The 27,075-nt window shown below is 43.3% G+C and overlaps 2 protein-coding genes across 3 annotated transcripts; both read right to left on the minus strand.

Annotated features, from left to right (window-relative positions):
- Positions 1-1,560: 1,560 nt before the first annotated feature.
- On the minus strand, positions 1,561-10,366 carry farsa (phenylalanyl-tRNA synthetase subunit alpha). The gene is made up of 13 exons (XM_027285776.1): positions 10,180-10,366; positions 9,867-10,004; positions 8,071-8,169; positions 7,852-7,970; positions 5,160-5,252; positions 4,738-4,866; positions 4,539-4,654; positions 4,368-4,452; positions 4,174-4,273; positions 3,792-3,960; positions 3,146-3,223; positions 2,432-2,546; positions 1,561-2,095 (listed from the first exon to the last, which is right to left on the minus strand). Exons 1-13 carry the CDS (start codon positions 10,324-10,326, stop codon positions 1,990-1,992), a joined length of 1,494 nt encoding a protein of 497 aa, XP_027141577.1. The 5' UTR covers positions 10,327-10,366; the 3' UTR covers positions 1,561-1,989.
- A 3,025-nt stretch (positions 10,367-13,391) lies between these two features.
- On the minus strand, positions 13,392-26,809 carry ilf3b (interleukin enhancer binding factor 3b). 2 transcript variants are annotated; one of them, XM_010744969.3, is made up of 18 exons: positions 26,683-26,809; positions 24,609-24,706; positions 23,583-23,800; positions 23,320-23,494; positions 22,461-22,605; positions 20,958-21,049; positions 19,744-19,839; positions 19,351-19,462; positions 19,152-19,249; positions 18,963-19,074; positions 18,749-18,862; positions 18,449-18,654; positions 18,177-18,353; positions 17,806-18,087; positions 17,217-17,349; positions 17,088-17,135; positions 15,127-15,546; positions 13,392-14,245 (listed from the first exon to the last, which is right to left on the minus strand). In XM_010744969.3, the coding sequence occupies exons 2-18, from the start codon at positions 24,609-24,611 to the stop codon at positions 14,079-14,081; spliced, it is 2,598 nt and encodes an 865-aa protein (XP_010743271.1). In that variant the 5' UTR covers positions 24,612-24,706; positions 26,683-26,809; the 3' UTR covers positions 13,392-14,078. The 2 variants fall into 2 exon arrangements, with proteins under 2 accessions (XP_010743271.1, XP_010743272.1); XM_010744970.3 differs by lacking the exons at positions 13,392-14,245; positions 15,127-15,546 and adding an exon at positions 15,671-16,529.
- Positions 26,810-27,075: the final 266 nt, after the last annotated feature.

The following is a 27,075-nucleotide window of genomic DNA, read 5'->3' on the forward strand; positions in this document are numbered from 1 at the left end:
TAAAGTATGAAGCATGCTAGGGAAGTGAGCGAATTTCTTCTTTAATAGCAGATCACAGTGATTTCTATTCTTAGAGGTCAACTCATTCTCCTGCTATTTTTTGAAATCTTCCAATTTTAAATGCACAGTCTAGAACTTTGTGTGGTCGACCTATTCCTCCAGAACAAACCTTATATAGACTGAAATGAAACTATGCAGGATCCTGATCCTTTGCAGACAGACTATTTCCTTTTTATTTACAGCTCCTGTCAAACTAGTCTCATGGTCAGTTCTTGCAGTGAGAGTTTAGTGAGCTAATTTGAGTGCTGAACTTTGTCTGAACCTCAGTCGGCAGTGTTTTCAATGGATTTATGAGATGAGCTATATTCATCGTGTGATTTAAGACACGCAGAATCACTGCAAGAAAAAGAAAGAAAAGAAATGAAATGCGTATAAAAATGCAGCGAAAAATGTGTTTCAATGTGTCTCCGTTCCACGCTGTGTTCACATTGTCAGAAAGCAGCACAGAGCAGCTTTAACGTGTCAACACTCTGACAGATATTAAACTCAGGAATGTTCTGAAGAACAGATTTTTTTTCACAAACCTTCCAGAACATGCTGTCACATTAGAAAGTTTGGATCTGAAGTCTTTGTAGAGAGAGAGGTTTCATATCCAAGAGAGCAAAAACTGATGTACAATAAAATTCTCTTATTGGTCAAAATAAAAAGCTCATTATTAAAGATATTCAAAATATTTAATATCAAAGTCCCATCACATATTTACATGGGCGGACTGGGACAAAAAAATCGGCCCTGGCATTTTAGACCAGAGCAGCCCACAACACCCCCGCACGGTATGCCAGATTGCCAGTCCGTCCCTGCATATTTAGTGTGTTTTTGTAGATTGAACCTTCTGATGTTGACTGAAGCAGGTTCATGGATTATGATAGATCTGTTAAATATATGAATTAGCATGTTCTGGAGACTGTCACTGCTGACAGCTCATCTCTGTGTCTGCTGCAGGAGTTGGAAACAGACACAAAGTTTGCAGTAGATCACTAGAACGTTCTTCAACTGAGTGCAGCTCCAAACCTCCGTTACAATTCTTACACCAATGCTCTGGCCTTTCACAATCAATCATTTCCACTGCAGACATGTTGACTCGTCATAGAAAATTCACATTGATGATGAGTTCCATGAAGTGATTCCAGTCAGCATATTTTTCCTGCTGTGACATGTCAACACGTCTGTTATCGGTGTTAATTATCCGTACGTATCCTTACATAAGCATGAGCTGAATATTAACGAGCCTATGGTATAAAAGTGCTTTTCACCAAGATTTAACTAGGTATGGTGAGAGCATGTGGATCAGTGAAATTCACAATGTTTGAGGTTTCCAACACATTCTTCAGAGCGGTAAGGCGGCGTGGTAAAGAGGCAGATGTTGATTGGTCCTCATGCGTTAGTTCTGTGCTGTGATTGGCTTTGCAGGCAGCGCCCTACACAAGTTAGGCAAGTGTGTAAATGTCCTCTCCCTCGTTTTAAAGCCATTAGAGCGTAAAAGACACACACCCAGTCAGGTTGTATTTATATTTGGAAAACATTTTATTGTACCTTTGTCACATTCCAAAAGTAGTATTTCTTCCTGTACATGTACATTTCCTGCTCTGACTCAGGCATGATGATGTAAAAAAAAAAACTTTTCTGAGTTTGTAACAAAGTCAAGACTGATGTTGACTGAGGCTGATGTTTCTGCATGTTGGCAGCACAGTTCATACAGAGGCTGCTTCTTCATGTGAACAGTTCAGAGAAAGAACAGAGCCTCTTTCTGCTACACTCACTCAGACCAACTGGTTTGAAGGACAGCAGAGAATAACCAGAGGGTGGAGGTCTTCCTCAAGGAAGGTGTAGAAAGAAGCAAGAAGTAAAGTGGGTCCATCCAAAATAATAATAATAATAATAATAATAATAATGATGATGATGATGATGATGATGATGGCTGTGTGACTCTCAGGACTCCAGTCGACAGATGGGGCTGTCATACACCATCTGTAGGTTCACCTTGTGTCCCACCAGCTCTCTGATGTTGTTGATGCCGTATTTAATCATGGTGGGCCTGCGGGTCAGAGCGGAGGGCAGAGTGAGCGACTGTTCATGTTCAGCAAAATACAGCTATCAGCCATGGCAGGTGAGTTCAACTCACATGGAAACATATTTTAACCAATAAATACATCTAATAAATCAATCAAATAATTCTAATAAATAGAGTATATACTATTTTAAATCAGTTCTAATAAAGAATAATCCTCTTCAGACCTGAATATGTCAGATGTGGGTCAGATATGACATCTGGAGACAGATTATAAAAGATAGAATTTCACTGACATGGTGACTCTGTGTGTGTGTGTGTGTGTGTGTGTGTGTGTGTGTGTGTGTGTGTGTGTGTGTGTACCTCTCCAGAGACAGTCCCCAGGCAATGACTGACACGTCCTCAGGCAGACCCATGGGCAGCAGCATCTCCGGTCTAAAGACCCCTGAGTTTCCCACTTCCACCCACTTCTTCAGTCCTGTATGAACACAGAGGAGTGAGACACTTAGAGAACAACCAAGACCAAAACCAGAGACATCATATTTATTATGTTCATTCATTTAAAGGCCAATTATTCAAGCCCCCCAAAGAAGTGAAATACTGCACACTGTCTGGAGATTATCTTCACACAATCGACCAACAAACGGTGTCTTTTCACCTCATCCATTTTGACTGTTTTAATACATAATAAATGACAGCGTGGGTAAAAATCAATAAGTATATTTTGTTTTTGCTGTAGATAAATCCATCTACAGATGTCAAAAGGTATAGTCTGTCTGGAGGATGAAGTTTGTACAGAATTCAGGTTTAACTGTCAGCTAACAAGGAGGATGAGATGACCTGTTGGGCACTTCCACAAGGACGAATGAAAACTCAGGAATCACAGACGAAATACAGCACCGCTCCTTTCTTTCTTTCTTTCTTTCTTTTTTGGAGACTATTTCTTACAATCATATTTACTAGTTTTTCTTTCATACTTCATTTTCTTATTTTTTCCTCTATGTGACATGTTATAATATGTATATGCCAGAATTAAAATGTATTATTAACACGTTAATCATTTATTCTGCAGTTTACCTTCGTGGTAGCTGAACACTTCCATGCTGGGCTCTGTGTACGGGTTGTAGGCAGGCTTGAAGCGGAGTTTGGTGATTCCTGAAAAGAAACAAAGGTCACATTGTGCACATCTGAAGGCAACAATGAGCAAAACACAGCAGAAAACTTTATTATCACCGTCTGTGTTTCATAATAATAATAATTTGCAGGTATACTGTAGCTGCCTGATTGATGACCAGTTAAACTTCGCCAATCATGTCGCCTCAGTCGCCCTGTCATGCTGCTTTGCACTTTACAACATCAGAAAAATCTACCAGTTCCTACCAGATCAGGGGCGTCCCTCTCTACCTTTAAAAGCTCCTGAAGACCTCCAGCTCTTCAGAGAGGACCTCCTCTACAACACTACCAACATGATAAATCTACCCTTCTATTACTGTCACAGCACTGACTGCTGCACTAACACTTCTCTGTAAGTCGCTTTGGATAACAGTATCAGCTGAATGACTGAATGGAAGTGTCTGTTTGGAATGATGACTGTTTAAGACTGTTGTGTAACAGTTACCCCTCAGGAACATTTGAACTTTTAGCCGTGTTACAAGGCCATGTACCAGAATACTTCACACTTATTCATCAAGTCAGACTCTCAGTGTCGTGCAGGCCTCCTGACCTAGTTTGGTGAAGAACTGGTGCAGGATGCCCATGAGGTCTCCCAGCGTGAGCCCGTAATCAGCCACCACGCCTTCTATCTGGTGGAACTCGGCCAGATGGGTGGCGTCTAAGGTCTCGTTCCTGAACACCCGGTCGATTGAGAAATACTTGACGGGGGTAAACTTCTCCTGGTTTGACGTGAGGGAAAGGAGATTCAAGGTCAGTGACAGCACACGACCAGCACACGACCAGCACGCGACCAGCACGCGTACAGCACGCGACCAGCACGCGTACAGCACGCGTACAGCACGCGTAGAGCACGCGTACAGCACGCGAACAGCACACGAACAGCACGCGTACAGCACGCGAACAGCACACAGGATATATGGTCAAACACTCACCTGTTGTGCGAGTTTATACAACATGCGTGCACTGACTGCTGTAGTGTGTGTGCGGAGGATGTTCTTCTGAGCCTCCTCAATCTTCCAGTCGTACTTGTACCTGAAAGGCAGCAGGACATCAGACAGTGATGTCACGAGATTTGATGAGAGTTGATGGATGTTGCTGGTTATGTGAGTGTGTGATCATGTCTCACCCCTGTGATCCAAAGCCTCCCTCTGAGTGGACTTTCTTCACCCTCTCCAGGTACTCCTGTGGGAACTCGTGTGCGAGTGCTGGGTCTGAAAAACGATGTTCAAAATCATCAAACTGACTCGGACGTGACAGAGAGACGGAGCTCAGAGAAAGAGAAACATAGGACACGCACCAGACAGGAAGAAGGTGTCGTGTTGGTCTCTGGCCGGGTGCTGCTGGGGCTGGAACAGGGAGTCAAAGTTCCAGAAAGAGCTCTCTATGAAGTTGTTGGTGGGCATCTCAGTGAAGCTGCAGAGAGCACGGAGTCCATTTAGTGAGTGTTTTTTATGTGTGAAATGACTTCTTTCACCGGGATGTTTGCAGCCACTCACCCCATCTCCAGGAAGATCTGCCTGAACTGTGTTCGCACCTTCATCAGAGGGTGGAGGTGGCCGCAGTCAGGGGCCACGCCCAGGGCCTCAAAGTTATAGGGCTTAAACTTCTTCTCTTTCCAGCTGCCACTGAAACACAACACGAGCATGAGCTGATCAGTTTTCCACAAACAGGGAACAATGAATGAGATTCCTCTTCATCTGAAGAATCTGTCCTGCCCTGCCTTTAGGACAAAGTCCTCATCTTTGGACTTGTCCCCTTTTTATGGGCAGAAGTTTCTCTGTGTCCTTGGTCTGAGGTCCTGCATCCCGTCACTGACAGACAGAGGAGGGCAGTCGGGACACATTTTCCAGCTGTGTTCAGCGGGCAACATTAAAACACATTTTAAATAGACTAAAGAAGAAGAAGAAGGTGTACTCACTTAGCGATCATCTCAGGCGTGAGCTCCGTCTCCTGTTTGGTGATGGTGGTGCTGAAGGAGTTGCCTTTAGTGATCCAGTATGACTTCACCGTCCTGCAGACAGAAAATAAAGACAGAGTGGCTCTTTGAGAATAAACTGGACTTTTCTGTTACACAGTGAGGAGCCATGTGTTAATAGCTGTTGATGGATCTGTACTGACACAGTACAGCAGAATCTTTATTCTCTATTTTTAACTGAACAAACTGTTGCAACAGTTTCTCTGTAATGCCTCGTGGGAATGTGAATATAGGCCAACCTCACTACAGTGTGTGTTTATGCTCAATATTTCCAATATTTCTTCCCTCAGGAGAAGGATGTTCAGTTCAACGATCAGTCATAGATACCTAGTAGATACACAGTCACAGATAGCAGTTTATTGCTTTCTGTCAGAGGATTTTAGATGAATCTTCACCTCAGTGTCAATCTAAAGTAGATTTTTTTTATGTTTACACCAAAATGTCTTCACACAGGCTCTTTATTTGTTTCTGCATCAGTTACACAGTTTTAATCTAGACAGCTACACTGAGAGCACAGACCTCTGCAAGGTCAAGGGTGCAGTCAAATCTCCAACCACTACATCTGTGTCTATGTAACAACTAACCCACAACGAAAAATGTTACAGATCTGCTTTAATAGACTCTTCCTCAGCCCGTCCTACATGCTGTAATCCTGCTGACAGAACAACAAACAGGTGGCGCTGGAAACATGAGCTCTTTGGTGGTGGGAAAAATGAGAACAATGCATGTAAACGGGGTTTAGCCCACTTTCAGAGAAGGGACGTCATGTGTTACTGTCCCTTTAAGAGAAATAAATAGGACAAGATAAAATATTGAACATATAAGAACAAGATGACTGTTAGAACTGTAGTTTGGTTATAATGAAGTTATTTATTATTAGTTACTTTTACAAATGATCAATTTGTTTTCTTATTAACTGATGAATCATTTAGTCTCTAAAGCCTAAACATGACAGCCTCACACTGTTTGATCGGTATGACCAAAAACTGAGAAAAACTTTATCGATTATCAAATTAGCTTCAGATTAAATTTCTGGTGATCGAATTTCTGGACTAATCGAATAATCAACTTATCACTTCATCTTTAATAATAAAACATAAACATAACGTCACTCAGATTTTTGATTTTTCTGAAGCTCACGTCTCCTTTGAAAGTGGAGGGAACCCCAAAAAGTGTTAAAACAACATTAGAACTTTTCAGCCAGCCATGTTGCACTGACTTGTGATCGGGTGAATGGTGTTTCTCATTCACACGTCTGTTCTCTGGGGATTGTAAGTCACACACTATTTGACTGATTTTGGTCTGCTCCTCCTCAGCTCTCTGTGATTTACAGAGTTTCCTGATGGACAGTGAAATAAACTGCTGACAACTGCAGCTGCTGTTAGCTCAGTTTGTTAGCCGGGCTGCCCGGACTGTGAGCTCAGAGCACCAGGGGAGTGTTACTGTTTGTACCACAGAAGAAGAAGAGGAGGTTTACAGGCCCATTACACGGGGAATGCTGACGGGGAACAGAGCTGCTGTAGTGCCAGAACTGGGACCAGGTGCATGGGCAATGTAACCAGGCTTAGTAGCTTAGTAGCTAATGGTGAAGACATTGATGGACGTTGACGGAGGAAGCTAAGAAGAGAAAATGAGAGAGTGAGTGAGCAAGAAGCTGCCAGACCAGAGTAAATGTGGGACTGACTTTTAGTGGTTGGTGAGAGCTTGGTGAAATAAAAGGCTGAAAGACAGACGCCGAGCTGGGCTGACTGCTGCTGGACTAGTCAGTGATATCAGCTGCTGCTGGGTCTGCTGCTGGTGACCTGGTTGATGTTTGGCTGTTTTTGATCAGAAGTGATGTAATCAGAACAAATACTCGTCTATTAAATATTGATTTGAGTCCCACCCTTACTTTCTGCACCTTTGACCTGAGCTCTAATACAACACCTCCTCTTGGTGGGTGTTTGTACTCAGTATGAAACAGAGGAAAAGGCACTTAAGGGACTGTCTCACACCGGTTGTCCTCCTTGTTGTTGTAATTATTGAAGCATCGTATTAATATTTAATTGTTATTATCCTTTTTTTTTATCCCTACTATCAATGTCCTGTATACCTCACAGAACCACACAAAACATTCTTAAACTTTGCATGCTGACAAAGTAATACAGTACAGAGTAATAGAGTAGTTCACCCTCTCGTGGAGGTTTTCAGGGTGACAGCAGCATGCCACATGGAACTACATTCTTAATCTTAAATGGTAACATCTGACTCTCTCCAGTTTATCTACAGTCCGTGCTCAGTCTGACAGGAAAATGTTGCCAGCTCTATGTAAGCGTTTGAGTAGAATATATGACAGTGTTACAAAATGGAAGCAGTCCATTTACAAAGCATCTGCCACCATGTTGGTCAGCCGCAGCACTCACAGAAGCCAAGACACAGATTTCTGGCAAAATCCTGAAGAGTTACATCATGAATCCTGGAACAGGATGCATCCAAACAATTACAATCTGTTCCCAACAGACGATTCAGCGACACTGTCGACTGAACGTCTATCAGCTTCAAATATAATCCCAACCTCGAACAAGAAACAAATGAGCCTCAACAAAGCTTCTCCTGCCACCGGCCTGTAGTGAGTGTGAAGAGTGTGAGGACTTACACTTCAGAGAGCAGCTTCCTCTTCTTCAGCTCGTTCTTCTCCTTCTCTTCCAGCTCTGTCATGTTGCCTTTCTTCACCACCAGCAGCTTCTCTCTGACCTGGTCGTCTATGCTCTCCACCTGAGGAACAACACATTAACACACGTGCACGCCGCACTGAGAACTACTGACCCATCACAAGAGGCTGCGATAACAGGTCCATGTTACACTCGACACGTACGGTCCTGAATATCCTCGGGCCGCCCTCGTGTGCTTTGTCCACTCTGATCCACTTGTTGGACATGGCCTTGCTGAAGCCAATCTTCCCAAAGGACAGTTTCTACACAAACACAGAGGAGCAACAACGTCACGAAAACAGAAATATATAGAATTACAACAGGAATAGAATTTTTTTTTTTTTTTTACAAATGATTCTAACAACAAACATGTGTCTGCTTCAGCCTCCACTCACCTGTTACTGTCCGCCTCAGCTGCTAAACTATCAACAACAAGGCTGTCCACCATGTTTCCACAGAGCACATTGGCCTAATCAAAGCTATTTGACTATTTTAGATTGAAATCATCATAATCCAGGTTAATAATCATCTGACACTGACGTGTGCATCAGTCTGACTCGGTTCAGAGATCACAGCTCGTCGTCTATCCTGGACTCAAAACTCAAAATGTTATTTATCCAAAGCTCTCCACCTTCTATCTGTCCTACATACATGGTGGAGCAAAGCATCTTTTCATTGGTCAATAAGATTCTGAAAGCTGACCGCAGATGGAAGAGAATATTATCATTCCAAAAAATCAAATGGAGGTATGTGGTTTGAATCAGACAGTGATGATATGTAATAATGATGTAACGATGCAAGTTATTAGTTTGTACTTTAAACAAATGGGATTTATTATCAGAATGTCCATGAATGATCCAAACAGATTTTCTTACATTTTGCCATTAATGTGAACTTAAAGGATCGTCTAACCACAGACTACATGGTTTCAGCGTATTTGCCATATGAATAACTTCAATAACTTTTCATCTCATCCCTCAAGATATACACAGAAGCAAATATATGAGGTAAGCATAAGAAAGAAAGCTCAAAAGTCAATATGAGGAGCATGATTAGTAAATATTAGATAACAGGACACTGACACACTGTGTGTGTGTGTGTCTGTAACTTACATGCAGTAATAATATACTGTAAACATTTAAAAACTTTTCAAACAGTTTCCACTGTCTTTATCATTTTCTCCATTCTAGTCTTCCTGATGCATCACTGGATTATTTGCATTTATCAATTCAAAATGATTTTTCATTGTTTCTTCCAGAGGAGCTGCTGTGTTTACCTACTGATCATTTGTAAATATTTCAAACAGCTGGTGTTGGAACTTTATTATATTGGGACCTCTAGATATTTTTGTTGTTTGTGTTTTTAGATCCAGGCTTAGTGTGACTTTGTGCATTATTCTTAGTTTGACAGCTTAACTGGAGCAGAAAAACAACGGAGTGAAGAGTGAATGTGCAGAATACAACAGGTTCATCATAATCTTGGTTTTATTGTTCCATTAGAACTGGATGAAGATATTAGAGGTTCACTGGAATGGACTGCAGCAAAATAAATACAAGTCAGCAATTTGTGTGACAACCTTCAACTATGAAAAGCTATGAACTATGAACAACTATGAAAAGCCAATATATGATACATTTTATGAATGATTCATCATTTGATTTTGATATTTGACTAATTATTTTGTCTATAAAATTACAATCAATTGTGACAAATGCTTTCATCATTTTGTCTTCAAATGTCTTATTTTGTCTGACCAAAATAAAAAGATTCCACTATGATGTATGACACATGCAAGCATGAACATTTCAGAATAAATACTTAGATTATTGTTCAGTTATCAGAATACATGCCACTAATGATCTGTCAATCAACTGACTGAGATGCAAGTTTAGGAAGTCGTATGCGGGAGCAGTCCTTCCACCAACACCTCGTTTACACCACCTCCACCTGTAGCACTCACCATGAGCTCGCCCTGTGGCAGACCCTCCAGCGGGATGGAGCTGAAGACCCGGGCTTCATGGCTGCCCTGCTCGGCTATCTCCGTGCCTTCCGCCGTCAGCTCCCAGCGTTTGGAGGAGCGCAGCTCGGCTGAGATAACCTGGAGGACGGGGAACAGACCCGGCTGTCACTGTCACAGTCACCGCTGTGTTTAACACTGTCCCTCACCATGGCTGAGCTGTCATTAAGCTAATCGTCTCTTATTGCATCAGTCACTGAATGAACACTGGCGCTGCCAGCCTGACTTCCGCTGCCCCTCAGCCCGGGAAACTCACGTCGCCGAGAGCCTGCAGACTCTTCACGGCTCCGACGATGACCTGGTGGTCCACGCCGAGGCTGCTCGCCACTTCCAGGCTGTCCACGCCATCGTCCGCCTTCTCGACCCGCTGTAGAAGTGTCTCCACCACACCGGCGTCCGCCATGCTGGAGCCCTGCGAAGCCCGAAAGAGACCGGATGTGACGTCGCTTTCCAAAAAGCCGAACGTGACAGTGTAGCGGGACGTCAAAAAATGAGGAACTGGAGTACCGTAAATACTGGTGTACTGAGCCTAAACAGTTATTTGGGGAAACATAGTGGTCAAAGTAGTATTCATATGTTATCCAAGTACAAAAGTAAAATATAAAGTAAAAGTACTCGTTATGCAGAATATTATTGGATTATAATTATTACTGATACATTCATATTCAAGCATCATTCATGTTTTAGATGGTAAAAATATATTGATACTTATATCTATATGTGTAGAGAGAGCGAGAGAGAGGGAGAGTTTAGTCTGGCAGTCTAGTCCTACAGCAGCATAACTAAGGGATGACCTGAGCCAGCCCTAACTATAAGCTCTATCAAAAAGGAAAGTCTTAAGTCAGGGTATTAGCTCAGTTGGTAGAGCAGCCGCCCCATGTGCAAAGGCTCAGTCCTTGCTACGGAAGCCCAGGGTTTGAATCTGACCTGTGGCTCTTTCTCGTGTTGACCGTATGGTAAATAGACTGTACTTATATTGCGCCTTTCTAGTCTTCCGACCACTCAAAGCGCTTTACAGTACGTATCTCATTCACCCATTCATACACATTCATACACTGATGGCATTGGCTACCATGCAAGGTGCCAACTGCTCATCCGTTTGAGGAGATAACCATTCACACACATTTACACACAGATGGCACAGCCTTCAGGAGCAATTTGGGGTTCAGCAGCATTCTGAATTAACTGCAAAGTCCTAAGAGACTTATTAGAGCAGCCTGATAACAAAGAGTTACAATAGTCCAGCCGAGAAGTAACAAATGAGTGGACTAGTTTTTCTGCATCCTCTTGAGTGGAAGAAAGCAGTTCTCGAAATTTGTTTTATGTGGATGTTTTAAAATTAGGATTATACTGGGGTTCAGTGGTTTAACTCATATAGTGTGTGTGTGTCCTGTTTTTTGCATGTATCGTGCACTTCCCTAATTTTGGACTGTGTTTTACTGACGATAGCAGGGAGAGATAATTATAAATCAGTAGTTCAAGAACAGGAGAGACAAGCACGTGAGAAACAGGCCTGGGAAGTAGAAGAGACAAGGATGTGAGAGACAGACCTGAGAATTGTCATTTTGGACAAGAAACATAATGTTCATTACTGAACAGAAAACCAAAAAAGGAAATTATCAGTGGGGAGGTGTCCGAGACCCATTTTAAGAAAACTGTATAAAAAACAACTGTTAGAGCTCCTCAGGGATCCTTTCCTCTGTATCCCCTTTTGTGTGTTGCACTGTTAAACACTCATTCGTGTACAAGAATAATAAACTCAACTTAAACTTTTATATTTTGCATCCAGTCTTCCTTATTCAAGGGTTTTTCTTTAAAAATTCCCGTAACAGTGGACATTAAAGGACAGATCCTGATCAAAAACAACTCCAAGATTCTTTATGGTGGAGCTGGAGGCCAGGGTGATCCCGTCTAAGGGGCGGCAGTAGCTCAGTCCATAGGGATTTGGCTTGGGAACCGGAGGGTCCCACATGGACCAAAAATATGGAAGGTGGACTGGTAGCTGGAGAGGTGCCAGTTCACCTCCTGGGCACTGCCGAGGTGCCCTTGATCAAGGCACCGACCCCCTCCCAACTGGTCTGGCTGGCTGCCCATCACTTCCACTCCACCCTCTCTCCACATTTGCATGTCTATGCCGTTGTACTGCATGTGTGTGTCTGGGTTAAAATGCATGTAACTAAGTCTCTAGAAAGAGAGTTTCTGAGGTGTTTGGGTCCAATTACAAGAACTTCAGTTTTGTCTGAATTTAACATCAAAAAATTGTAGGTCATCCAACTTTTTATATCCTTAAGGCATGTTTGGAGTTTAGGTAACTGATTGGTTGTATCAGGCTTGATCGATAAATATAACTGGGTGTCATCGGCATAACAATGAAAATTGATAGAGTGATACCTAATAATGTTCCCTAAAGGAAGCATATATAAACTAAACAGAAGTGGTGCAAGTACAGAACCTTGTGGGACTCCATGACAAACTTTGGTATGCATGGAGGATTCATCATTGACGTGAACAAACAAATCGATCTAAGAAATACGACTTAAACCAGCTTAGGGCGGTTCCTTTGATGCCAATTTGATGTTCTAGTCTCTGTAAAAGAATTTAATGGTCAATGGTGTCAAATGCAGCACTAAGATCTAACAGGACAAGTACAGAGATGAGTCCTTTGTCTGATGCCATTAGGAGGTCATTTGTAACTTTGACTAATGTGGTCTCTGTGCTATGATGCACTCTAAATCCTGACTGAAAATCCTCAAATAGACTATTGTTATGGAGAAAGTCACACAGCTGATTAGCTACAGCTTTCTCAAGTATCTTAGACAGAAAGGGAAGGTTTGATATCGGTCTGTAGTTGGCTAAGACCTCTGGGTCTAGAGTGGGCTTTTTAAGAAGAAGTTTAATTACAGCTACCTTAAAGGACTGTTGTACATATCCTGATAATAAAGACAGATTAATCGTATCCAATAAAGAATGACTAACCACAGGTAAAACATCCTTGAGCAGCCTGGTTGGGATGGAGTCTAAGAGACAGGTTGACGGCTTAGCTGCAGAAATGATTAAAGTTGTTTGATGAAGGTCGATGGGAGAAAAAAAGAGTCTAAATACTTATCAGGTTTTACAGCTGTTTCCAAACTTGCTGTATCAGAATGCAGATCAAGTTATAATTTTATCATTAAAGAAGCTCATGAAGTCATTGCTAGTGGGCCTTTAGACCTAAAGGAATTCAATACTGAAGGATGGCTACAGCATTATCAGATAAACATCTGCTGTAGGAGTTTCTGGACAAAGGCTTATAGTCCAGTAATATGAACTCAAAGGTTATTAAAAATGGTCAGACAGAAGAGGATTCTGTGGAAAGACCATTAGATTGTCAATTTCAATGCCATACGATGAATCAATCACCAATGATTTATAGATCAGTCACAAGCCCATATGCTGTTGAGCTATTAATAATAATTCACAACTTACCTATTCAAAATAAAAATTGTTTATTAATACAAACACAGTTTGTTATACATTAACAGGAACAAATCCTACCCAATCAAAAAGCTACATTGAGCAGAAACAGACATCAGAATGTAAATGTACTTTCCAGTAATCTCCAAAACCATTTATTAAAATAACTACACTATTACAAAAGAAGCAAAAATTACAAGCGAGGCAGAAAAAGAAGAAGATATTCTGGTCTATTGAATTGTTACAAAAATTACATCAACCTTTGTAGTTTCAACTACAAGATGTTACTAGTTTCACACGAGAAAAAATGTTGTCACCACACAACTCTTTAGAAGAAAAGAAACCAGTCAGAGCGAGTGAGTGAGTAATCTCCAGCGTCAGCCTTCATATTTAGTGACGAGGATGAGGAGCAGAGATAAAAAAAAATTAAAATGAAAATAAGAACCTAAAAACACAAGACTAAGCACTGACCAGACCACTAAATTCAGCCATAACTCAGCTCTGACACTTACAGTCCAGACAGTCGTTTTGTGCCCTTGTGTGCCGCACAGAAACCAAAGCACAGAAGAAGCTAACATGGAAAAGGCAGAGCGCACAGCCAAGCCGTCTATCACTTTCTTTGGAGAAGGCTTCAGACACTGATGCAGGGTGCCGATGATTCACACACACACACACACACACACACACACACAGTGACACAGTCTATCTGTACTGGTAATTCATGCTGCTCTCTCCCCTGCCGTAGCCCACTGGGCTGTGGTACTGAGAGTGGTTGGCACCGAAGCCCTGGTTGTTGCTGTTGTTGCCGTTGTTGCTGCCACCTCCTCCACCACCTCCCTGTGAGCTGTAGTTGGACTGGTTGTTAAAACCTAGAGTGTTTAAAGTGACAATTAGTGGAGCAAATATACAAAAGGGAAACGCGTATAAAGCTTCATAGCAGAAAACTTTGATGCCAGTTTCTTCCACATCCGTAAACATGAGCTTCCATTTATAGTCATGTTTCTGACCACCTAGTGAATCTATGTCCAATATTCACTCCTTACTTTTCCTCTCCAGTGACTCCTGAGGGAAACATCTGGAAGTTAGCTTTTAGAGCAGGGGTGTCAAACTCCTTTTAGTTTATGGGCCACATAAAACCCAAATTTAAGCGCAAATGAGCGGACGGACCAGTGAAACCATTTAGCGTAACACCACCTCCAGACTTTTCACTTTTACAGTGAATGAACCATTCATTTATGATCACATGATAAACAACCTTAAAAAGAGAAATTTGTCAACATGTCTGTTTTTCCTCATTCTCATACTGATGTTATAACTTACAGACAAAATGTTAAGTCATGTATTTTGGAACAGAATAATATAGTCATTTAATTTTTACGTTGAGTATTAAAATGACTTCTCTGCAATTTTCACACGTCCAGTGGGCTGCATTGGGCCTTGGTGGGCCAGTTATAGCCCACGGGCCGTATGTTTGACACCTGTATTAGCGCACTTCCTCTGAAAACAGCTGCCTTATTAAATATTTTGCCTACAGTGCTTCTTGTTATAACAAGTTATCAGATGATAACAGGAAATGTTTCATTTTTATGCATATTGTTAATGATCACATGTTGTGAAATATTTGTGATATAGCGAGCTGAAGTGTTATGTTGTTCTAAAAAAAACAAAGATGGAATCTTTCATCATGTGGAAATAAAAAGTCATATAACAGCAGTACTCTGCTGTTGACCTGAACATTTCCATAACTCACCTTCATAACTGTAGTCTTGGCCACCTCCAGCACCCCCTGTCACTTGGCTCGGGTAGGCGGTGCTGTACGAGTATGCACCTGGCCCCCCCTGGTTCTGGTTGAAACTCTTCTTTCCCTGCCCATAGCCCTGGCCATACTGGTTATATGAGCCCTGCCCTGCAGGGCTGCTGGACTGGTAACCCCCCACAGATCCAGTGTTCGCCCCTGGGGGACCTGGAAAGGGTGGCTTTCCTCCCTTGTGCATTGGGGGTTTCTTTTTGGGGGGTTTGGCTGCTGAAGTGGCAGAGTAGGCGCCGTCATTCTGGTAGTATGAACCATAGGAGCCCTGTGCTGATCCTGGTGCTGTGCTGGGGGGAGGGCCACCTGATGGGCTGCTTGATGCCCCGGCTCCTCCATTTGTACCACCATTGTTGTAGTAATCTGGGAAATAATAAATAACAGCATGGCACAGTCTTAAAAAGGGCAGAACATATGTCAACAGCTAATGCTATGGACTCTTGACGTGTACTCAGAAAGTAATTCAGACCCTGGAGTAACACAGTAATGTATGGTGATGTCACATTTATTAAAAAAAACAAAAACATAAAAAAACAGCTAGAGCCAGTCTTCCGTTCCCAAACATACATCAGATGTTCTACTTCAGCCAGTCTGTGTGCAAACGTGATGCTAACAGCCTCGGTTCATACAGATGGAATATTGCAAATACCAAACAAAAGTAAGACCATCATGCATTCAGTGTAGCCATGACTAAACAGTGTTGCTGATATGACAAACAGCAGATTTAACGGAAACAATGCAGCCAGTTATCAAAAGCAACAGAAAACAGGATCAGCTTAATCATGATTGGAAGTGACAATAAAAACAGCTTTCTCAGTATTGTCGTCTAAGTGAACAGTACAGAGACAGAGAGAGAAACCAGGCTGCGTCAGTCTTGACAAGAATCCAAAATGAAGCATGGTGTCCAGTTCCCACAGGCCTTCACTTAATCATGATCCAAATGAACAGAAACAAGGCCCTGTCTCCCCCCCCGGTCCCACACATGGAGGCAATCTACAGTTAATCAGCCCTGCGGGTGGCTCGGGGATGTCCGGGTGTTCAGGTACGTCCACAGCAACTTGACAGAACAGAAGGCGATTTATGGCTACGTGCATGCAGTGGCACATCGTCTCCCCGAGGTGTCAGGACATGACAAGTGGATTGGCAAGACAGGGCGGAGGGGTTGTTGTCACTGTATTCCCAGGGTTGTGGACTTGGTGGCGAAGGGAGTTCATGATGCTGCTGGAACACTACTGAGTATTTTGTCCACTTTTATCCTCTCTACAGGACTGTTTTTGATTTTTTAAGACTGGGGAAGATTTATGTCGCAAACTCGTGGTAGCCATAGCAGTCTGAGACAAAGTCACCTAAAGAGTGAGACAGGGCAGAGAAGGGAAGAAAATATCAAAATTAGATTTGTTTATTTGATTTTTTTTTTTTCTTCTGCCATAAAGGCGGCAGTGGAATGACTCATTTGGTCAGATTGCTTTTAAAATGAGTTGTTGGGTTTTTAGATTTCTCTGCTCCTGTCACGCTCAAGTAGGTCAGTCCTCAGAACAGGCTGCCAGAGGGAAGAAATGGGGTTCTCATAAGAGGACGGGGCTTGTCAAAAACAGATTCAACCCTGTGGCTTAAAGCAGAGAAATGTAAAATCATGGACCTGGGAACACCCCAACATGTTTCAGCATTTAAGGGTCTCGTCTGCAGTTTTCTATCGTGGGCTATAATTCCTAGTGAGCCAGTTCTAACACAGGTAAGAAGAGGTAAAGTTGTTTTTTTTCCCAGTCCTGGTCAGATGCACCGCCCTGCCCCAGGACAACATCTATGCTGACACACAGACATTTGTTTGGATTTTCTGCTAAATCCTAAACAAAGAGGAAATCTCCAGTCAAACTAGGACTAGAACGGGTGAAATGAATACTCACTGTATCCGGAGTTAGCACTGTTCCCGTAACCGTACGTTCCAAATCCACCTAGGAGGACGACATGTGTTTAGTATACTCTTTTCATCAGTACACACAGTGTGTGTGTGTACAGTAGAAGTGAGTGTTTACCTCCTTGGCCGTAGCCTCCTCCATTATTGAAGCCCCGGCCCCTCCCTCGACCTCTGCCTCCACGTCCTCTGCCTCTGGGCATGGCCCCATCTCCGACTCCAGAGGCTCCCATCATGCCGAAGCCTTGAGCGTGCTAAACAGGGAACAAAATTTATTTATTTATTTTTTTTTTAGATAGTAAAGGGCCGCAGGTCGGATTCAAACCCTGGGCCGCTGCTGAGCCTTCATACATGGGGTGGATGCTCTACCAACTGAGCTAATCTACACCCCGAATCTATTAGTTTTAAATAATTAAATTAATCACCATCTTTTTGATACTTGGTTTAATTAATCATTTTGAGCAATTGAAGACAAAGTATCCAAATAATGATTTCAGCTTGTCTTTCTGATTTCTTCAGTCTTCTCTTCACAGTAAGGCTTTATTAATTGTGTTGCATGAGTTGTATTTATGTTCTGCTCTATCAATGCAACTGTTTTTAACTGTTTCACTTTATGACAGGAAGTTATATGTAGCTAAAAAAATATAAACATTAATGCTCAAGTTTTAACTCTAGGGATCGGATTTCAAAAACAAACAAACTTTTCATACCATGGGTGGTCCCTTTTTCTTCTTAGCAGCCTCAGCCACAGAGCCCTCAGGGAAGAGCCGCTCCAAAGCAGCCAGTGCAGCGTAAGCCTTGGCCACCTTCTTATTGGATCCTGTCCCCTGAAACTTCTGACCGTCTATCTCCACCTCCATGACGAAGCGTTTGTCGTGGCTGCCGCCGGTCTCCGAGATGAGCTCATACTTCAGGCCGCGGCGCTTCTCGTTCAGCTCCATCACGGGGTTCTTGCCGTGTTTGGTCAGGATCGGTCCCTGTTGGCGAGCGGTCTGCAAAGGAAGACGTAATCAGTAAAATCATGAAGTGAAAAACAAAAAGCTCAATCACCACTTTGTGACACACAGAAGCAGCCCTGTACCTCTACAGCATCAGTGGTGTCTGCATTGGCTGTTCCTGTGGCAGCAGTGGCAGTTTCAACCGGTGTGACTACTGGCCTCAACTCCTCCACTGTGGCAGCTACTACGGTCTCCTCTGATTTTACTGGCTCAGCAGTCTTTAGTTCCACTCCTGTGGGCAGCCCCATGTCCTGAAGGACCTGCAGTTATTTACACACATTCATAGTAGGAAATGTCAAACAAAGAGTCAAATGAAAAGCAGTAGGGTTTGATAACAGAATGGACCGTTCCTGACCTTCACAGCTACGTGCAGCTTGGCAGTGCGCTTGGATGGACCAGAAGCCTCGAAGGTCGTGCCGTCTACTTCCACGGCCATCGTGAAGACTGGAACGTGAACGGGGCCAGTCTGAGAAACCAGTTTGTACTGGAGACCAGGCTTCAGCTGATTGAGCCTCATCAGGGCGTTCATAGCCTGCGGAGGCTCAGCCTTCTCCTCTGGAGCTGGTGGAAGAACATGACACACAGTGAGAAACACACATTTTGGCAGGGCAGATATATATATATATAGAGAGATGAAATCTAATAGAACACTTACATTTCTTCTGCAGCTTTTTCTTCTTCTTATTTGGACTCTTGTCATCCGTCCCCTCCTCTTCTTCTATGGGCCTTTTCATTGGTGGGGCATACGCTGTGCTGGGTGGGATTTGCACTGCATCACAGACATCGTCATCAGAAATGGGCACCTTATTGTATTACATTTATAGCAGCAAGTCTCTAAAGTGATGACTCTCTCGGTTATCCTGGTGTACCTGTGTAATCAATGGGAGTCTCACTGCGAGGCTTCTTGGGCATCTTCGAGGGAAGTGGATCCATTCCAAGCACTTTGTGAAGCTGTCCGAAAGCTGACAGTCTTAAGGCATGCTGAAGATACAAGAGACGGGGTCAATTTCACCTTCACTACACTGTGAACGCATGCATGCATACTTTGTTTCACTTACTTGTGCACTCGCTGTGATGTCTTCTCTCTGTTGATGGTCCAAGTGACCGATAGCATCTGTGGCTTCCTTCTCACATGGATCAGAGATTCCAGCACCATCTGCAGCACATGTTACAGTTACACCATTGAAGTTTATCATTCACCTTAGAAAACAGCAACAAGCTGAACCTTTAAAATGAGAAAACTCCACACATACACACCTGCCATGAGGATTCCTGAAGCCAGACACTCTAAAACTCTCCGCAGAGCTTCTCCTGCCCCCATGGGCCGGTTCCCTGTGCCAATGGCTTTCTCACAGATCAGCTCCAGTGGCTGCAAAGTGGGAGAGGGAGGGAGAGCCTTTGTTTGAGGATGCTATTTTTAAGCTCGGTCACAAACACAGAGTGATTTTAGGTCACTGCATTAGATAGAATCTCTGCAATTTAACAAGTGCGATGGGTGCTGCCTTTGAGACCCCGCTTTATCAAAGGAAACGTGAACGTCAAAGAAGGCTTTCAGATTCAGAGCAGCCTGTTTGGTCTTAAGAAAAACACTTCCTGCATATTTAAAGAGCTTTAAAAAAAAGACTTTGGTATATCGAGGCTCCCGCTCACCCAGCCACGAAGCGGGGCCCATGTAGGGACGCGGGCACACAGGTCTCTTAGGATCCGGATGACGATGACACAGGAACGCAGCCCGTTGGCTCTGGCCTGGGGACACAAGCAGGGGGGTGGGGGGGAGGGGAGGGGGCACGAGGAAGACAAGCAGCCTTAGTCAAGGATGAAGACTGTGTGAGGTGTAAAGTAACATGAACATCCAAACATATGAAGGAAATGAAAATAAAGCCACACCGACTAGAACAGCTTAGCTTTGTCATTATGGATATATTGGGTGAATAATGCTTGATCACTCTGTTGAAGAGCCTACTTATGATCATGGCTGTCAGTCAATAGCCAACATGATTGATGGTGTAGTTATCAGACAGAAAACATTTGTGTTTGTGGGGGAAAAACATGCTTATGAATTACATCCGTGTAAATAAAGCCACCACAAACTAAATACAGCTCGATTGTGAGAACCAAGTGAACTACTTAAAAAGAGTGCACTGTCATTGAATAGGGTGATGGTTAAGTCAGTGAGAGTAAAAGAAAAAAGAAAAAAGAAAGGACTCAAGGTGCAATATTCCTGTGGATTTTGTGGCACACAGTCACAGAAACAGCCAGAGAGCAGGAAGTCGAGGCCACATACTCTACAAAAGCTGCAGAGATGGAGCGCTGATCGTTATAGAGTGAAAGCTGAAGATGACACAGGCCACGATACTCGAGTGAATTATTCTCAGAACATGGTTCACTACAAAAAACATCTTCTCTTCCAAACTACAGAATGGGGCAGCAGAAAGTGCTCTACAAGTAACAGAAATGTGAAAATAACAACTCACTCACACCAACACTGACATTAGAGAAATATTGCACCTGGATACATGGTGGATTAGTTTCAGATTGGGTTTGCTGATTGAGTTAAGCAGCTGTAAGGGACACTAATGAACTTGGGGTCTAAAAAGCAGCTTTGAACTTCTTTTAAATAAATATGGCACTGCAAGTAGAACCTGTTAAGTGAGCAAAGCAACTCTACAACAGTGTAATGACAAAGGTTTCCTAAGAAACAAACATCCAGATCATCGAGTATTACTACAGGAAGTACACTTCAAAAGAGTAAATAAAGAAAAATAACACATGGAACGCCCAAATAAAAGACAAAAGAACATATAGCATAAAACCAAACTCAAAACTACTTCTGTTTTAGAGACAAATAAAGACAAGATCCAAACCTGGAACCACTTAGCGTGGCGGAGAGACGCCAAGGCAGTTAGGCATTTCTGCCTGTCCAGAACATCCGGGGGATCGTTGACTGAAAGCGATTCTATTGGCAGGTGGAATAAGAAGACAAGGTACAGTTTGACCAAGGGGAGTTCTGTCAGCCGGCCAGGGGGAACACAGGCAGCCTTCCCAAACCACAGGCAGGAGGGGGAAGGGGAGGGGGACCCCTCCACTGCAGAACCACCAAACACTCTCAACCTCCCAGTTAATATGGTTTTGCACGGCCCGGCACACATGATTAGACTTCAGACACACCAGAACGACAGTGTTGTTGTGAAGTGGGTAGAACTTGACTTAGTAAAATTAAAAATCCTAAAATAATCCCTGACATAAAAATGTGCACTTATTAAGGGATAATTGGTTGTATCAAATGGGAGGTTGTCTCTACATGGTTGCTTTAGGTGATGCTTCAGTGCTTAGAAAAGGTCTGCTTTTCTTTTTGAGGCGTTATCAGGAGGTAGAGCCCCTCCCCTTTGCCCCTATACTGGGTACACTGCACTTTGCCCCTTCCGAGACAGAGAGCGGCCAGTTGGTCAAAGGTCCAGCGTCCCTAAAAATTGACAAACTAGAAGGCTTGACAGAGAGAATCAGAATTGGAACCACAGGCAGAAGTTATCAGATGCACAAAAAGTGGGTATCAAAACAAGTCCACACTGCAGCAAAACTGATGGCTTAAAAAAGACCCAAACTGGGCATCACTGTTAGCATGGGGCTACAGATAAGGTCAAGGTTCAACACCTGCTTAGACTGAGACCCTCACTACTGTTGAGTACTCTCAAACAACTGGAAAGCTTTACTCTGTTCTTGTATAGCCACAATTAAGCTTAATAATTATGTGCATATTTCATTAATGCCTTAGATTAGGGCTATCTAACAACTGGGGCGAATGCCCTGGATTTGAGTGTAGTTGGACATAGATGCAGAATCAAGTGTCCCCTGTCATTATCTGTGACCCCGAGCCTTCCCTGCTAAGGACATCAGAGACAGTCAATAGCCCACTGTTGGGTCTAAGAACCAAGGACAGTTTCACCACATGTTTTGCTACTCATTTTTGCTGCAATGCAAACCGTTCATCATCAATGATAAAACACATGCAAACAAAGTGGTCTCTCTTTTTGTATTTGGTTAAATTCTCAGTAAGCCTTCATTTCGTTGGTGCCCTTGATCATTAATGGGGGGAGAGAAAGCCATGATTTCAGCAATCAGTAAACTACCTGCCCTATACTGTATATTGGGCCATCAAAAATGTACAATTACATTACATGGAACTATGAGAGTGTCTAGAGAGCTATAAGCATAGCGCAGTTTCATTATGTGACAGTGCATTCTTGTCCCCTAGCTCCATTGAAGGCCCAATAAACAATATCTGTCTAGCCTGGTTGCCTGGCTGACCTCCCTGCTTGAGGAGGGGTGCCGCTAAAAGCAACACTTGAGGTCCTTGTGTAGGAGCTTACCTCCGGCTGCAGCCCTCTCGATCTCCTCACGAACCAGAGGGGATGTCAGGTGAATGGTGAGGGTGAGAGGGGGCTCCTTGGTGTTCTTGATGACGATACTGGCCTCGCGTATGTGCTGCGTCACCACATACTTATCTTCTGTCGCCTGAGAAACAGTGTTTCAAAAATAAAAGGTTTAAGACACAACAGAGACAAGGCTCAACAAAGTTTGTGACTTTTATTTATCTTAATTAATCAATGAATTGTTTGGTGTGCTTTGTGGCTTGGAGCCTGTTCCGGCTGACATTGGGTGAGTGGCGGGGGGTTTATCACAGGGCACATAGAGACAAACAACCATTCACACTCATACCTACGGACTATTTAGAGTCACCAATTGACCTAGCACATGTCTTTGGACTGTGGGAGGAAGCCGGAGTACCTGGAGAGAACTAACAGCTAACCACTGCACCACCGTGCAACTTAAAGTCCTTTACATAAAAGCAAAGATCTCATTTTGTTTTTATATTCAGAGGAGTTATTTAATACAATAATACAAAAAAAGGCAATATTTACAAATGAAATGTTTGCGACAGAAGCTTTTGTTGCTTCTTTTAGTTCATGCATTCGTCTGGCTTCATGAGCCCACGTGGTATGTGCAGAGTGCAGGAAAGTGTAGAGTAAATAAATTCTGCTTTCTAAATCAAAAACTCCAAACAACAGGATTGGTTTTTAAAATTTGATGTGTTTATGTTTAAAACACTGGATATATGAAAACATGTGCTCTCAAATGTCAGTATCAGTATCAGCCTCATTGGTTGAACAACAATGAAAATGTTATCACATTACTCAGCACACTGAACGAGCTGAGCGATGTTCTCACCTTGAGCTGTGTAACAAGGTTTTCAGACACTTTCTTCAGCAGACTGATGGTGGGCTTGTCCTTACAGAGGAGCACCAGCTCCAGGTCCAGGTCCCCCTTCAGTAGCAGGCCCTTGGCAACCAGGCCCACTCTCATTACACCACGCAGAGAGCGTGTGGCCTGATCTTTGTGCTCGCTAACACAAGACACAGCAGATAGAGAGACATGGTAAGATAATTAAACTATTTCTAACAGAGTGATCAACATCCCTGACATCTCCTCACCTCTCAGCGTCTGTGCCATCAGAGTCAGACTTGGAGGTTCCTTTCTCCTGCTTATCCAGCCAGTCAGAGACAGCCTTGAGGGCACGCTCTGTGTGGGATACCATGTTCTGTACGCTTTCCAGCTCCTCCTGAGTTGGGTAGATGACAGAGTGTTTGGCCATGACATGGCGGTCGTCATTCATGAAGACACGCATGGAGCGGTGGCGCATTGGAGGAGGCTATGGGTGAAAAGACACAAGATGGTTAAGATCATTTACTGAAGACAAAGACTAACAGATTATAGCCCAAAATATGAAAAAAATTGTGACATCACACTTGGAGGACCCATATTATTATCTCTGTTATGGTACAGAGCAAGCTCTTCACTATACTTGTAATAATGCCTCAACACCTCACTGTGAGTTGGGCAGGGAGGACTAAAACAACAGATTGTTACTATTTATACAGAAGCCTGTCGCATTAAGCAGGGTTACTGGTATGCCTGGAACAAATAAAAGCCAGAGCAGCTCTTGAACTTCAGTACATGTTGCAGATTTGAAAAGATTCCAGGTTTTTTTCAGAACAGTTAATCAGCTAACTTTATTAATCCTGTTTTATAGGACAGGCTCTTGGTAAACCTAGTGTGGTATATTCATCAAGATTAAAGACCTACCTTCTCTGTCGCTCACTTGTCTTTGATTAATTAAAAACTGAACAACAAGATCTCATGTGCAGGGCAAGCTTCTAACACCAGTGATTACACAAGCCGAGCACATGCACAGACAGCTACAGCCAATTTAGAGGAGAGCGCTGATGTGGAAGCTGCAGCATGTGTTCCTAAAGCCCCGGGCAGACTGGAGAAACAAAAAGCTGGCACCAGCCGTGAGACTTAAATTAGATGTGACACATTTATTTGTCCCGTTAACGGTGACATTTAACAAAGAGGCCAGTGTGCCCGGTGCTTTGGCTGCCCACCTGTTGTCAGACAGAAAACACACCAAACAGAGAAGCTTCTCCTAATGAAATAAAGACAAATTAAATCATTACCATTGTTATTCTCGAGGCCGTGGTGAGTCCTGTATCCAGTGGATGAGCCTGTTAAAAAGTGGTTTCTCTGCAGCAGATGACAACGTTGCAGTCCGTCTCTGTGGAGGGGGGGGGCACACACATTTAACAGAACTTATCAGCACGGCAGAATTCAAACCTCTGTCACCACCGTAGGCTTACTGGCAGCCAACTGAAAACTCAAGCTCAATCCACTGAGGACGGATGGAGGGAAGGCACGCATATTTGATTTCAATAAATGAAACATATTCACTGTTATAAAAATTAGGAGTATACTGGGGTGCAGATGTTTGAACTCTTATAGAGAGTGTGTGTGTTTTCTGTCTTTTACATATCTCGTCCACTCCCCTTATCTGGCATGTGTTTACTGAGGCTGGCAGTGAGAGATGATTAAAAAAAATAGTTCAAGGACAAGAGAGACAGGTTAAGGGAGGTGTCATTTTGGACAACAAGCATAATGTTCATTACTGAGCGGAAAACCAAAAAAGGAAATTGTCAGTGGGGGGGTGTCCGAGACAGCCCATTTTGAGAAAATTGTATAAGAACCAACTGTTAGAGCTCCTGAGGGAGCCTTTTCTCTGTAACCCCTTTTGTGTGTTGCACTGTTAAACGCTCCTTCTTGTACAAGAATAATAAATAAGAAAAACTTAAACTTTGATACTTTGAATCCAGTCATCCTTATTCAAGGGTTTTTCTTTTGAAAATTCCCATAACACACTAAGTATTCCTGAGGACAAAACATCTGTGTGAAACATAGTGATCACCAGCTGTAGTAACAGCACAGCCACACATGCCTTAGGGACTGAACGCAGCCCTGCTTTCACTTACAGATCAGACTTTAAGCACATGGGTTCATTTGGATGTGGAAATTCATATTTCAGTTAGTCGATTGTAGACATAAACACACTACAAAGAGCTGTGTTACTGATAAACGATTCATCTGTGTGTAGAGGTCAACCCAAGCTCCTTCATGGATGACTGACTGCTCCTGTGTGATTAAGGTGAAACAGTGAGTGGGCAGATACCCACGGTACCCCGCGGTGCCAAATGGTAACGCTTCCTACTATACTAGAAATTCTACAGGACGGTACTACCGTGGATTACTAAACTACTGGTGCCGGTTTCCGCTACATAGCGGCCGCCTCTGCTCTCCTCTCGACTTCTCACTGCATGCTACTCCCTTGTAACTAACTTGTACAAATACATTGCAGTTCATAAAAATAATAAATAAAAAAAGGCTGCAGTATCACGATAATACCCAGAACCGTGATATTTTGTCTGGTATAGTACTTGGTTACTCATTTTGGTATCGTGACTACTCTAGACAGGACATCTCATACAGTGACCGTGACACGCCCACAGTCCTCCAGTGAACAAACCACAGCATTACAGAGGTGATGTGGTTAGAGTATGTAGTACAGACAGATGATGTGAAGTTATAAACACGTATTGTGTGTTTTTATGTTTTAGTCAACAGGTTAGTGAAGTGTGGCACACACACAAACTCCCACTACACCTGTTAAACCTGCACTCATACAAACAAAGCCTTCATGTCGAAGAGGGCTCCACTTCTGGACGAGTATCCGAACAGTCCTGGGACTGAGAGCCCACAGCTGCATCAGGGGAATTTAAAAAAAAAAAACAGACGCCATTTTAATTCAGTGCAGAGCCAGACTGGGGACGGCGGCTAACTGTAGCTAACAACCCCCACAAAAACGCAGCACCCGTTCACCGCCGAACCGAAGCGAAAAACACAGAAACACCACACACTTTATCATGTCTGCCAGCCGAGTGACTTAAGAGAGGCGGGAACGGAACGTCGTGTCTGTGTTCGGATACTGTTCCGTGGCCAGACAGACACCAAAATGGTCGAGGAGACGAGACCGAGACCCCACAGCCACGGATAGCACGTAGCGGGTTAGCTTAGCTGGACAAAGTCAGATGGAGCTATCACTGAAGCACACACACACGCGCGCGCGCTCCGTTACTTCTCGTGGTCACCTAATACATGATTCGTTCACGTTAACGGTTGGAATGATGCGTTCTTCTTACTCACCGTGTTGTCGGTGCTGCTGATAGACGGTGCTGCACACTGGCTCCGCTCCCGGTCTCGGCAGCAGGAGCGCAAACGGGAACGCCCACGAGATGAAACCCATTATGCTCATTGGACAGTACTTGCATGTGACAGCAAGTGTAGCCAATCGGGAAAAAGGGGGTACCGAAGCAGGGTCGTGCCCTTATCATGGTGGCTTTGAATTGGACTGTCTACCCTCAACACACTGATGATTGATTGAATGTTCTTTGAGGGTTACCTTGCAAGTGAGCTCGATTAAAACACGACCATGACACTGGAATAAATACTATGCTACATTCAAGTATTCATATTTCCTGTACATGTTCCAATCTGACCCCCAAGATGAATGATAGGAATGTTTTTATCCTCTGTGCA

This window comes from Larimichthys crocea, chromosome XII, assembly GCF_000972845.2.
Source record: "Larimichthys crocea isolate SSNF chromosome XII, L_crocea_2.0, whole genome shotgun sequence".
In the NCBI taxonomy this organism is placed as follows: Eukaryota; Metazoa; Chordata; class Actinopteri; family Sciaenidae; genus Larimichthys; species Larimichthys crocea.